This window comes from Drosophila yakuba, chromosome X (assembly GCF_016746365.2).
Source record: "Drosophila yakuba strain Tai18E2 chromosome X, Prin_Dyak_Tai18E2_2.1, whole genome shotgun sequence".
Taxonomy (NCBI): domain Eukaryota; kingdom Metazoa; phylum Arthropoda; class Insecta; order Diptera; family Drosophilidae; genus Drosophila; species Drosophila yakuba.
This window is the reverse complement of record NC_052526.2, coordinates 18,776,324-18,788,510: the sequence shown is the minus strand read 5'-3', so window position 1 is coordinate 18,788,510 and position 12,187 is coordinate 18,776,324. Positions and strand designations below refer to the sequence as shown.

General features: G+C 42.0%; 1 protein-coding gene across 6 annotated transcripts in view; it reads right to left on the bottom strand.

Moving 5' to 3' along the window:
* The window catches only part of LOC6525944 (transcription factor Sp9), a 32,122-nt gene extending 22,973 nt beyond the window's left edge, over positions 1 to 9,149 (bottom strand). For 2 of the 6 annotated variants that reach the window (XM_039373385.2, XM_002101728.4), the window contains exon 1: positions 8,091 to 9,149. In XM_039373385.2, coding sequence (XP_039229319.1) covers positions 8,091 to 8,204 — 114 coding nt within the window. In that variant the 5' untranslated portion in view covers positions 8,205 to 9,149. The remainder of the gene's footprint in view (positions 1 to 8,090) is intronic. The other 4 variants (XM_039373393.2, XM_039373395.2, XM_039373398.2 and 1 more) reach the window with 4 other exon arrangements.
* Between the last annotated feature and the right edge of the window lie 3,038 nt (positions 9,150 to 12,187).

Here is a 12,187-nt window from a genome sequence, read left to right as displayed (position 1 = left end):
CAGCAACAGCAGCAGCAGCACTTGTTGCAACAACATAGGGACATACATACAATTCGGGCAATGTAAATATTGGAAAATGCGAAGAAAAGGACTAGAAAAGGCTTTTTCCCCCACCGCCTTATTGCTAATTGCCGCCGAGAACTTTGAGTATTAAGACGGAGTGAAGCATATTGCCAATTGCATGGCAACTTACACGCAACAGCAACAGCAGCAACAGCATCAGCAGCAACAGCAGCAGCAGCAGCAACAGAAGCGGCAGCAACATGCGACTTTTACTAGCTATGAATAATGAGGCGGTATGCGCAAATGCGGCAGCCGAAAAGTGTTTTGCATGCATTTGTCAATTTAGCATGCCATCAAACATCCTTTCAATTCCTTTTGACAACAAGCCGACTGCAGTCATGGCCCGTGATTTTGATGCGCCAGATTGCCAAGCAGCCAAAAAGTGGGTGGAGTCGGCGTCAACCGAGTTCCCCGATGTGCAAAAAAGGCCACCTCACTTGTCAACGCGACTGACTAACGAGTGCATCATTAAACGATTTTAACGACTTCATTTAATGTTTAACACAATATTTACAGCTGGCTCTCCTTCGCTGCGGCTGAGATTTTCCTTTGGGAGCAGTGTTGACAGACAGACGACACAAAGAGTGGGAGCTATCAAAGGAAAGATCAGGGGTCCGCAAAACACACACACACTTGACTTTCATATGATATACCCAATTTAACAGCATTTTTCAGGGATTATATGAAGTTATTTAAGTGTTACGTGTCTATAATTGGTAAAAACCAACTGAACTCGAACTTGAAATTTTATTAAGTAGTGACATAAAGTAGAGTCATCAAGTAGAGTCATTATAATTGAGTTAAGGACACATTCTCTGCATAACGGACACTTGCGGACAAGCAAGGCTAGATCGTGAAGTATCTGGTTTAATTCAATTGGAAATCGGAGAGATGCTAACCCAAAAACCCTTCCCCTACTCGTAAATCACCACCTACAACATAAATCAGGCGAAAGCGGCAAAATGAGCTGAGTTTTAGTGGGCTGCCTTTGACATCCGATGAGATATTCGCTTGGCGAGTGTAAAAACTAACGGCAATTAAACATGCCGAGGAGTTGAAGCGTTTTACGGCTCGGCGCTCGTTTCCTGTCATTCGAAGGGCCCCCCCCTACCCAACTTAGTTCAACCAAAAACACAAAGAAAGAAAAAAAAAGACAAGAAAATATCCCAAACATCCCAACTTGGGATGTCAGTCAGGCACACTTCAGCACTTGCAAGAAATATGACCACATAAAAAGTTGTGAAATGCACAGCAAACACAGAGGATTTTTGTCTTCTTATTTTTTTTTTTTTTGGTTTTGGTTTTTGTGTTATGAGGAATGGGTAGGATAAATCCACTGTGGCATTTCAGTCCTAAGCCGCCTAAGCAAATAAACCAAAAACCGAGGCGCTTGAGCAGGCCAAAGCACTAAATAGCCGTAACGAAAACAAACTGCATACCACCAGATACATATACAGATATATGTGGCATACATCACCTTCACCGTCATCGTCATCATCATAATCATCATCGGCCACACATTGTTGTGCCTTGTTAAGTTGCCCCTGAGCCGAAAATCTCCTCACAAATCTGAGCAGAGCGCTCAGCGCCTTTCTTTCTCTATAATTCCGTGTGTGTCGGAATTATCTCCGCTTTGGTCTCCTTTCATTGTCCTCGTTCTTTTCTTCTGCCTTTTTCCCCGGTTTTTGTTGAGAAATTAGCAAAAATCTTTGTTATGCAGAATGCATAGTCGTGGGGGAATTAGACTAAGTGATACTCAGCTGAAAAGGAACTCATGTGTACACAAGGTGAACAAGTCAAAAAGGTCCTAGACAACACGCATGTGAAGTAACAAGATGGAGATTGTTATGGGTAGATACAAAAGAATAGATATAAGCTAAGTTGCAGAGCAAATTTGTTTCTAAAGAAAACATATTAAAGGAAATTTGCAGTTATAAAATTAAATGAAATACTTTTTTGGCGAGATGAGCTTATAAATTGTATGGAACATTTTTTTTTTAGATATTTCGAGAGTCACACAGATCAGCATTTCATAAATGCCTCTACCATTTGGCTGGCCGAAATGAAATCTTTTATGCATTTTAGACACGCATCCCTCCAACTTATATGGCTGCCACTTCAACCGCTCCCTTAACCCTTGTGCAGTCCCGATTTCTGTATCGATTCCAGGCCAAAAAAAAAAAAAAAAAAGAGCAAAAAGCCAAAATAGCAAGGGACGAGAGCGAGAAATATCTGCGAATGCGAACTGCGCCCGAACCTTTTCGGTATGATTATCACAATTATCTGTAATTCAGACCATAAATCATTTCATTCTGCAAGCGCACAAAACTTTTAAACGTAACCCAATCTTGTGGCTCGGCTCAGCCGCCGTTGCTCGTTGCTGTTTTCGATTTTTTCTGTTTTTTTTTTTGGTTTTTTTGTTATCAAGTTATACAAGGCTTTATAAAAAATACATATAAATAAATAATGTCTTGCCCCGACTCTGAGCTGGGGTCCGTATAAGGCCAGTTTTGCGAGCCTCGACTCCGGAGTCGGCCATCGCCGTCACCAAGTTGGAAAATACTTGGGTACGAGCAGAAATTTACAACACGATCAAACAATTCGATGCTGTTTTCGAGGCGAGGCTGCGGCTCCATCGATTGATTGCTTAAGGAGAGTAGCGATTGCTGCCCAGGGGTGGGGAGAGAATGGGGGTACTATACTATACTATGGTGTGGTAGTAAGTATCTGGCGGCGATCGATGTGTAGACGACGTGATCGGGTCCCAAACTTGTTGCCCGGTGTGCCCGGTGTGCCAGGCATTAAAATTGATTAACTCATGAACTTGCATTCAAATCAACGCTGCTCAAACGCTTTGACTTCGTGTCAACAAAATTTATAACAACTTATTGTCGGCCGCCTGTGTGCAATCGTCGATTTTGCACTTGGCCAGCGAAAAGCAGATGAAAATTGAGTGCTGCGATTATGCCAAAAATTTCCAAAAGGAACTAAGCTTAAGGAAATCATCATAACTTATTTAAAATACCTAGCTTTCCCAACATTCCTAGCAAAAAGTAATGACGCAAAGGCGCCTGTTCGGGCGCCATTGGCAAATGCAACTTAATGAAATTAAAATGATTATCATACATCCGCATTACAAGTACATCATTAATTGACAGTACTCCGTTTAATTACAAACAAAAGCCGCCTCGACTGAAGTTAAACCATTCTGATAAATGTGAATATAACCGAGGGTTGTAGTGGGCGTATCCCTACCGAAAAGTTCCTACCGATTGTCAGCGGTTGTCACCTGCAGTGTATTCGATGTCAGTTCAAATTAGTAGTGAATAATAGTACGAAGCGAGGGTGCTATTGGAGCATGAGCATGTGGCATAGGGATAGGTAGCCACATCTCACCTGGGAATGTTCAGAGAGTGTAAGGTGTAAAGCGAACACACACACACAGACACAAAGACACACACACACACACTCCTCCCCCGCCGCCACTCAACTCATTAGAAGCGCATTCAGACCATTCAGCATTGAGTGATTGCTGTTGTTGCTGGCGCTGTTGCAGGTAATTGCCGGGCCATCTAATATGCACTTGGCCCGGTAGTCAGTCATTCTGTCAGCCAGTCAGTCAGTCACTCAGTCCATCAGTCCAGCAGTCCACCAGTTCAGCTCAACTCAGTCCAGTCCAGTCAATCACTCCCTGGGGGCCCCCTGGGTATTCAAATTCATATTCATATTCATTAGAAACGAAACGAACAGAACCAAACCGAACCCATTGGAATGCTAAGAGAAAGGGGTAGCCATTTATATCTATTCATAAGTACTTATATATATATATATATAGTATATATATATAAAATTCAATTAGTATTAGCATTTTTTAAACATACTCATTTCGAGAGAGCAGCGAATTAGCATAAATTCTATTTGGCATTTAAATTGTTTATTATGAAAAGGGGGAGCGGTACTTGACTGGCAGTTAACACGTGTTGTAATCTCAATTATCCAGGCCTGAACCCTGAGGGGCGTGTTAACTTTACTCTAGAAGGGTTACAAACAGCTACAATATATATATATATATATATGCATATATATTTTTAAATGCATTTAAACTAGGAGTCAGTAATGGTCGATCAAATTTTGTCACCTGACACTTGAGTTCATTCAAATATATATATATGTATGTAGCTGCATATTGTTGTTACTATTGAATTATTTTGCAAGCAATTGCTGATCGCAAATTTCGGTCAGGGTCTGTTCCAGTTTTTCTCATTTTGGCATGCAAATTTTAGAGCTTGTCGCTTCGAGCATTGCGTATACGCAATGTGTGTTCTCACCATAGTTTTTCATTATGGCCATGTTTTAAACTGCAAGTCAGAATGTCAGTTATGCAAACGCATACATGCATTTTTGGTGCGTGGTCTGTGTAATTGAAAAATAAAAAGGAAAAATGTCGGGGTAAAAAGGGAAAACCAAAAACCAAATTGAAAAAGGCTTTTCAAGCGGCGCTTTTGAAGCGGCAGCGACCTTGTGCCGCTCGCACTCCCCGTCCCCCCCTTCCGCTCCCTTGCCGGTTTCCCTCTGGATTCCCTCTACGTTTTTTTTGCAGCATCATGCCAACTAATTTTCCAAATGACGCAAGTTAATTGCGACGGGCTCAGCCTTTGTCAAAGGTGAAAAATGCTCCGACTAGAAAAGAGGGGAAAAGAATGGCCACAATGTGGCAGAGGGGCAGACACAAAGGCCAAGGCGCATTCATTAAGCCAAATCATATTAAGTAAATATGTCGAGCAGCCAGAAGGAGGTAAGTGCACTTTGCGAAAAAGCGTGTTAGTAACTATCAGTTTGAAAAGCAATGATATCTTCAGTGAAATGATTAACTTTCGGCTAAACTCTAATACTAATCTAGCTCGTAAAGTACCAGGAATGGATACATTTTTCGCTTTGAGCTGGTGAAATTTCTCCAGGTGTACGATCTATGGGGCGCCTGTCACGGCTACCGCTGGCCACTCCCATACCTTTCAAGATCTCTGGCGCCTTCTTAACGGAGTGGAGAAAGATGCCGGAGAAGCAACAGAACCAACAGCCACAAACAAATTAGTCAATGACGCGGCGATCTTCTACCTCAGTGTATTTTCATTAATATTTTATTGCTTAATTCCTTTTGTTATGCTGATTATGCCGACGATGCCGCACACTGAACACTGAACACACTGAACACTGAGCACACTGAACAAATGAGGCTGCTGCTGTTCATGGGAAAAACGGAACGGAACGGAACGCCGCGGATCGTTGCATGATTTTCAATAATTTAACAGCGGCTTTCAATATTATGTACGATTATAATCCCTTCAGTGGAGCTGAGTTGGAGCTGGAGCTGGAGCTGGAGCTTTTCTGTGATCTGCTAGCCACACGGTTGTCTCTCCCTTTTTGTTTCCCGGCCACAAATGCTCATTTCAGTTTGTCTCGGCAATTTATCATCTTTCTTCTGCGCCTGCTGTTCAGTTTTTTTTTTCTCTTGATATTTCTTGGCCATGATGTCTTTAAACGCTTTTAATTAAAACCAATGCGCATGTGTAACTTTCTTAAGCAGGCCCCAAAGTCGTAGTCATACATATATATTTTTTTTTCATTTTTCTTTATTTTTATATGCTGCCTTTTTTTTTTTTTTGCTTTTTGGTCTAGTCGCAGCCGTCGCTTTGAACTTGGCCGACAGGCGCGTTTGTTAAATGATTGATGTGGTATTAATTTTAATAAACGTTTCTCGTTCCTCGCTGCTCCATCAATATGCAGATCCGTTGGAGAACGAGACCAAAAGACCCAAAGACTGAAAGACTGAAAGACTGAAAGACCAGGCCAGTTTATAGGAGCCAGCTCGTTTCGTTTCGTTCTGCGGTTCTTGGCAAATACATTTTTTTATGGGCACACGCAATTGCGTGGCGTCTGCACTTTGGTTTAAAAAAAATAAATAAAATAAACGTGGAAAAAGGGGGCGGGGCAGGCAGGCAGGCCAGGGGCAGCAGATTGCCATTGCCTCAATCACATTGCGCCCATTTGGCGCGGCTGACTCTATTAAAAGTGTCATGCGATTCAAGCTAATCCTTCAGAACATTGGTGATAAATCTAAAATATGTTTATTTCAAAAAATTAAATAAATTTCAATTATTCGGAAATACACAATTGTTTGGCAGATCCTGTCAAATATAAGTTTCTTTCTGTTCTTCTTTATATACGTTGCAAACTGATTATGCTTTTAATGATCTCTGGCATGGACATCCAGTGTTTATAATTTTAATTTGGCAGCCAAATCATAGGGGGAAATTTACAAAACATTTTTAGCCAACTGATCTAGCCGCTGACCTTTTGCTGTGAATTACAGACTTTTGATGCCATATGTATGTATATGATGTGGGCCAACACGATGGGCTTGCATAATCAGCTAACTGAAATCCGAATTGAATCCGAAATCGAGAGCACAAGCCCGGAGGAGCCGTACAAAACGATCATTAGCGGAAATCTGTTTTAGTTTTTCAGTTCAGTTTTCAGTGCGGGTCAGATCAAAGGCCGGACGAGATTGATGAGCGAATTTCGGATCGGGGCCAGAAGATCATTATGAGCGCCGGGGTCTGATGCGTTTTAGCCTTTAAGTGTTTGCTTCCGCCGTGCGATAAGCGATACGAGTCAAAAAGTCAGCGTGGAAATACGATCTCTACAGATTTGCCAAAACCCCCCAAAAAAAAAAAAAACGATTTTAAGTAGACCCAGGGAATGATTCCATCGTTAGCTTCACACCTCAAGTGAGCCTGAATAATTGATTTTCAGACCGAGAAACGGGAAACGAGAAACGGCAAACGGCGCCTACCTGGTAGCCTCAGTAGCTCAGCCTATCAATAGTATCTGTATCTGTATCTGCAGCTATGTATGTATCTGTGGCCCATACCATGAAATCCGTTGGCACACAGAAAACAGTGAAAAATCCGGGGCTGAACAAGCCGCGTCCAATCGATTTGTATCCCGTTTCCACGGCATTAGATACCACCAAACACACCCGATGAGTTCCAATCATCGCCTCCTCACAGAAAGGGATTCCAGCTGAGCGACTGACAAAAGGTGTGCGCTACTGTGAATCTCTCGGATGCGAATTTTCGTATCCGTAACGGAATACACTTTGGAATCCGCGGCGTCTGTTGTCATTGTTTGTTTATGGCCATGCATTGTCAATGCTAATGCCGTGTAAGTGGCTGATTTGTCCGATTACAATACATACATGTAATTTATACGCGACACTTGGTAAGGATTTGGCCGTCGCATCTGTGAGATACTTGACTGGCGAAACTACTTTCCGTTTAACAACTTGACTTTTCTGCGCGCGAATGATTTATGCCGAAGTGCACGAGTGTCTGGCATTTGAGTGGGAGGCATTCTCATCAAATCATGACTAAGTCGGCAAATGCCTGCCAGTCACTTGTCTGCAGTGAGCTCACATATGTATCTATGAGATACTTCGGGCTAAATTCTGCAGCGATATCTATGAAATGTTTGGCGAAGCAAATAGTGGGTGTGAAACAGGGCTCTTAGTATATGTTCTTTTTTTGTGTGCGCAATGGACTAGCTTTTGTAAAATATTTGGTAACTTAAGACACAAATTTTAATATGTTTGTAATCCTGTATATTACAAATAATCATTTTCAGAGTAGATCATAAAGTTTTTATCAGATTGATTGCAATTGTATCTAAAGTGAAGGTAATCATAATTGTATCATTTCTTGTAGCTCTACACCCTGTAATTGTACCTATCCAATAGAATCTACTACTTTCGGGTTATGATCTGGATAATTTACCATTCGATGGATGGCAATTGTGTGTAAAGTGACGATAAGTGTGCATAATTGAAGCCCAGTGTTGAAAGAGATGCACTTCGATAAGGACGATTAGCCCAAATCGCATCTGGAGTGACCTATCTTCTAGATACATATCTCGATGTGCGGTTTAGGGATTTAAGATCTACGGATTTCTGATTTTAGATTTCGACTTACCGGATTAACTTGTGGCTTCTGCAAGTGTGTGGCGATGTTGGTGATGTTCATGCCCATGGTCGGTATCTGGGATCCGTAGAGCTGACCGGCGGTCGGTGTCATGTCCGTTAGCATGGTTGCAGTGGATGCTGCTGCTGCTGCTGCTGCTGATGTTTCTGCTGCTGCTGCAGTGGCAGTGGCAGTTGCAGTTGTCGTTGCTGCTGCGGCTGCTGCGGCTGCTGCTGATGTCAATTTGAGGCGCACAATGATGCTGTCTGTTTTGCTTCTGCTTTGTTTTGCGGCCACTTGGGTTTAAGGTTCGGTTGTTTTTTTTTTTGTTTTGTTTTTCAACTCAACTACTTTTCTTTTTTTTTCTTTTTTTGTTGCTTTGTTGCGGCTATTGTTGCAGGCCAGGCTCACTGATCTTGGAGAGTAAGGGAAGAAGATGTAAAGGACATGGACAAATGGATTGGCAAGCACAGCACAGCACAGCACAGCACAGCACAGCACAAGCACACACGCACTCAGAAAAAAAGCAAAGTGGGCTAAATCGCTAGAGAGGATTATGGCCCAGCTAATAGCCCAGATATGTATAATCCGTACATGTATCTGTATCTGGGTATCTGTATCTTTTCTCGAGTCCGTCGGCGTTGCACTTTTCTTCACTCGGCCGTCGGCTGATGTCTGCTGATATTTGCTGCTGAGAGTCTTGTGCTATATATATATATGGGTATATCTTTTTATTCTTTATAGACGTTTTTTTTTTTCTAAGGAACACAGGCAAAAAAAGAAATGTAAGCGATGGAAATCAAAGGAAACTCGAACCAAAAATGCACACAGTTGTTTTGTTTAGCTTGGCTGCTTGTTGGCTTGTTTATGTTTGTTTGTTTGTTTGCTTGTTGGTTTATTGTTTATTTATTTTTTGTATGTTTCTTTGTTGGTTTGTTTGTATGTTTATTGGTTGATTTGTTTATTTGTTTGTTTGCTTTGGCGACAGGAGGCGCCTGCCAACGAAAAAAAAGTGTCGCTGCTGTATCCGCGCCAAAAGTAACGCCGTCGTCGCTGATCGTTCAAAGGCTTGCAACTGTTTCACGCGAACAAAAAGCTTGTCTAAATGTCGCCGCTGCCACCAATGCTGCCACAGTCGCTGCCTCCGTCGGCGTCGCAGCGGCAGCGGTGCGAGCGAGACAGCACCCAGTCGTAAATTCACTCCAACCGCCACCATATCAACGTGTTGGGCAAGGGGGTGAGGGCGCCAACACAGCCAGCAGTGTAAGCGAGATGGTCGTACAGACAATCCAACAAAAAAAAAAAAAATCAACTAAAACTCACACACACACACACACACACACATCACTCTTTGGTGGTGCGAATGGGTGCCAGGGGTAAAAGTATATGTACATATATGCATTCGTATGCGTGTGCCGGTGGTGTGTGCGCCTTTCCCTTCCAGTTTCATTCATAAAAACGGAGGAAAAAACCCCGGCTGCTTTTGGGTAAAACCAGTTCCCGGAGCTCAGCCCCCTCCTATATGTGAACGCATTGGCCAATGGCAGCTCGCAACGGGTATAACCTATAATTAGAGCGATGGCCGCTGTGCGAGCGAGACGGCTGTGCGCACGGACACGTGCCCCTCGTGCCGTCTCTTTCGCCAGTCCTGCGGCTCTCTCGTTCATCGCGTGCCTCTGCGTGAAATGAAAAACTGAAAAGTCCAAAAACTCAGAAACTGAAAACTGAATGCACACAGGCCAACTGCTAGTATTGCGTTCAATTGAATGTACGCCAATGTTGTTTTCCCCGAACTGGCTAGCGGAAAAATCATGGAAAACTCAAAAAAAGAGTAAGAAGGAAAAAAGAAAAGGATGTACGAAATAAATGTATGGCATAGAAATGAAAATTCACGCAAAATGACAAATTGTTTTTCCATTTCGACTGTTTCGTTTCTATCGCGGCTTCAGCGAAAGGAAGTTTTTTTCTAGGGGAATTAGTAGTCGTGTTTTTAGGCCGAAAACAAACGAATTAGAGGAATGAAAATTTGGTCAGTTATTTGGTAAAGACCAAGTGAAACTTGCATTGCAACAGCTTTGCCCCCGAAAGTAGACTAACTTCGGAAGGGGCGCCATTAAATGGTCTTAGTTGGAGCCAACTATATCCAGGTGTGTTTTTATCTCAGCGCTTAGGATCGGAAAATATGGTAAAAGATACATAAATAGTTAGGAAAGCTAGAAAATCATGTAAAATACTTGGCAGTTTTCAGCTTAGCTAAGGCTGCACAAAGGGGTTTCACAATTAGATTTATGTACTTTTATATAAATATATCAAAATTCTGTATCATTTATAATGTATAAGGTATTATTGAGATGTCATCGCTCAGTTAGTTAATACTTAAACAATACCTTATAAATGAACTTATGTACTTATAATCTAAAAATAAAATGAGATCCCCTTCAATGGTGATATTTTGGTACCAAATCCAGATTAACCCGTGCCAGTTGGTCCTCCCACAGCTGGAAGCTGACGGTCGAGCTGTTGCATTTTAGGGCTGCAGCTGAGAAGCGGGCTAATTGAACCACACCCCCCGTACCGCCCCGCCTCTCATCGCCGCCCCTCACCCCACCCCTCTGGCCGTGCTATGCAAACAAAACGCCCAGGCAGCCGAAAAACGCCAGCCCCTGTGAAAAGCTGAAAAGTCCAACAACATCCACTGACTGGAGGTGGATGATGGAGGAGGTGGATGAAGTGGCAGTGGAGATGTGGAAGTGGAAATGGAAGTGTGCCGAGCACAAGTCGCCTGGCCGCGGGAAATTCTTTGCACAGCGGGAAAATTGGGAAAAAAAAAATTGCATAGATTTTATTACACAAAGAAATCCAAATGCAATTGAACTTAATAACTTGCTAATGCAATATTAGTTTGAATTTTATATATAATTACAAATAATATGATTTTAAATAGTTGAAATAACTAAAATCTTTCGTTAACATAAAATGCAATTCATGCATATTTTTCAAACATTTTATTAGTTTTTTAGTAAATTAGGGCTTCCACTTCAGTTGGCCAATTCTGGTTTCTTGCAGTGACGACTGCAGAGTTTCCCAACTTCAAATCACGACCGTGCTGCAGGACAAATGCAACACATTAAGTGGGGGCGGTGGGTGGTTGGGTGGTTGGGTGGGTGGAGTGGGTGGTTGCAAGGGGTGTGCCCAAAGTTGCAGGCAAGGCCAAGCCACTTCCTGACTTTCCATGGCCATGGAGTTGCGGTTGGACCTCATCAGCTGGGCAAACTGATAACGCTGACTGATTGCACGAGGGCATCCCCCCTACATTTTCCCCCCTGCCGTGGAAAACTGTGGGCATTCATCTCTTTCGCTGAGCGCTGTACGGCGAATCAGCTTTCTGCACTGCATCTCTCTGTCTCACCGACACTCTACCTGTCTCTTTTCCGCTCGCCCAGGGTGGTCTGTCACGCATTTTCCCGCCTCCCACTTTTCATTTGGGTGGGTGGTTACCTCTCGGCATTGTTGCCTTTTTTGAGTGGCTCCGATTGCCTCACATCAAGTCGATGCGATACATTTGCAAAGGGAAACAGTGCCATAAGTAATTTTTCTGATTTCTCACCAACAAATTATTTAGTTTTATGGCAACTTTATTAAAAATAATGCAATGTCATAACTTTCTAATCTCGTAATTAAATTTCCAATCGATTTGAATTCAAAAGTGCAAATTTCATTTTTGTTTTGCAAATTTCGATGATGTTTTACCTCACTAAAAATGCGAAATTTTACACAAGAATTCATTTTCCTAAATCCTTTAAAAAGTAATGATGGATAGCAGTAGTATTTCGGTCATAAAAAACAAAGTTTATTTAAACAAAACTTTAAAAATAATTGTCTGAATATGAAATGCCATATTTCCTTGAGCTCGTAATTAAATTTCCAATTAAATTGCGCTCAAAAGTTGGAATTTTTTGCACATTTTATGATCCTACGAAAAATGCAAAAATGGACAAAAAATTTTGTTTACTTACTTCACCAAAAAGTGAAAGGGATCGTTACCACATGTTATTGGCTAAATAAAACTTTTAATTCTTCATATTTGTGACCAATTTTAGCAAAGTTAT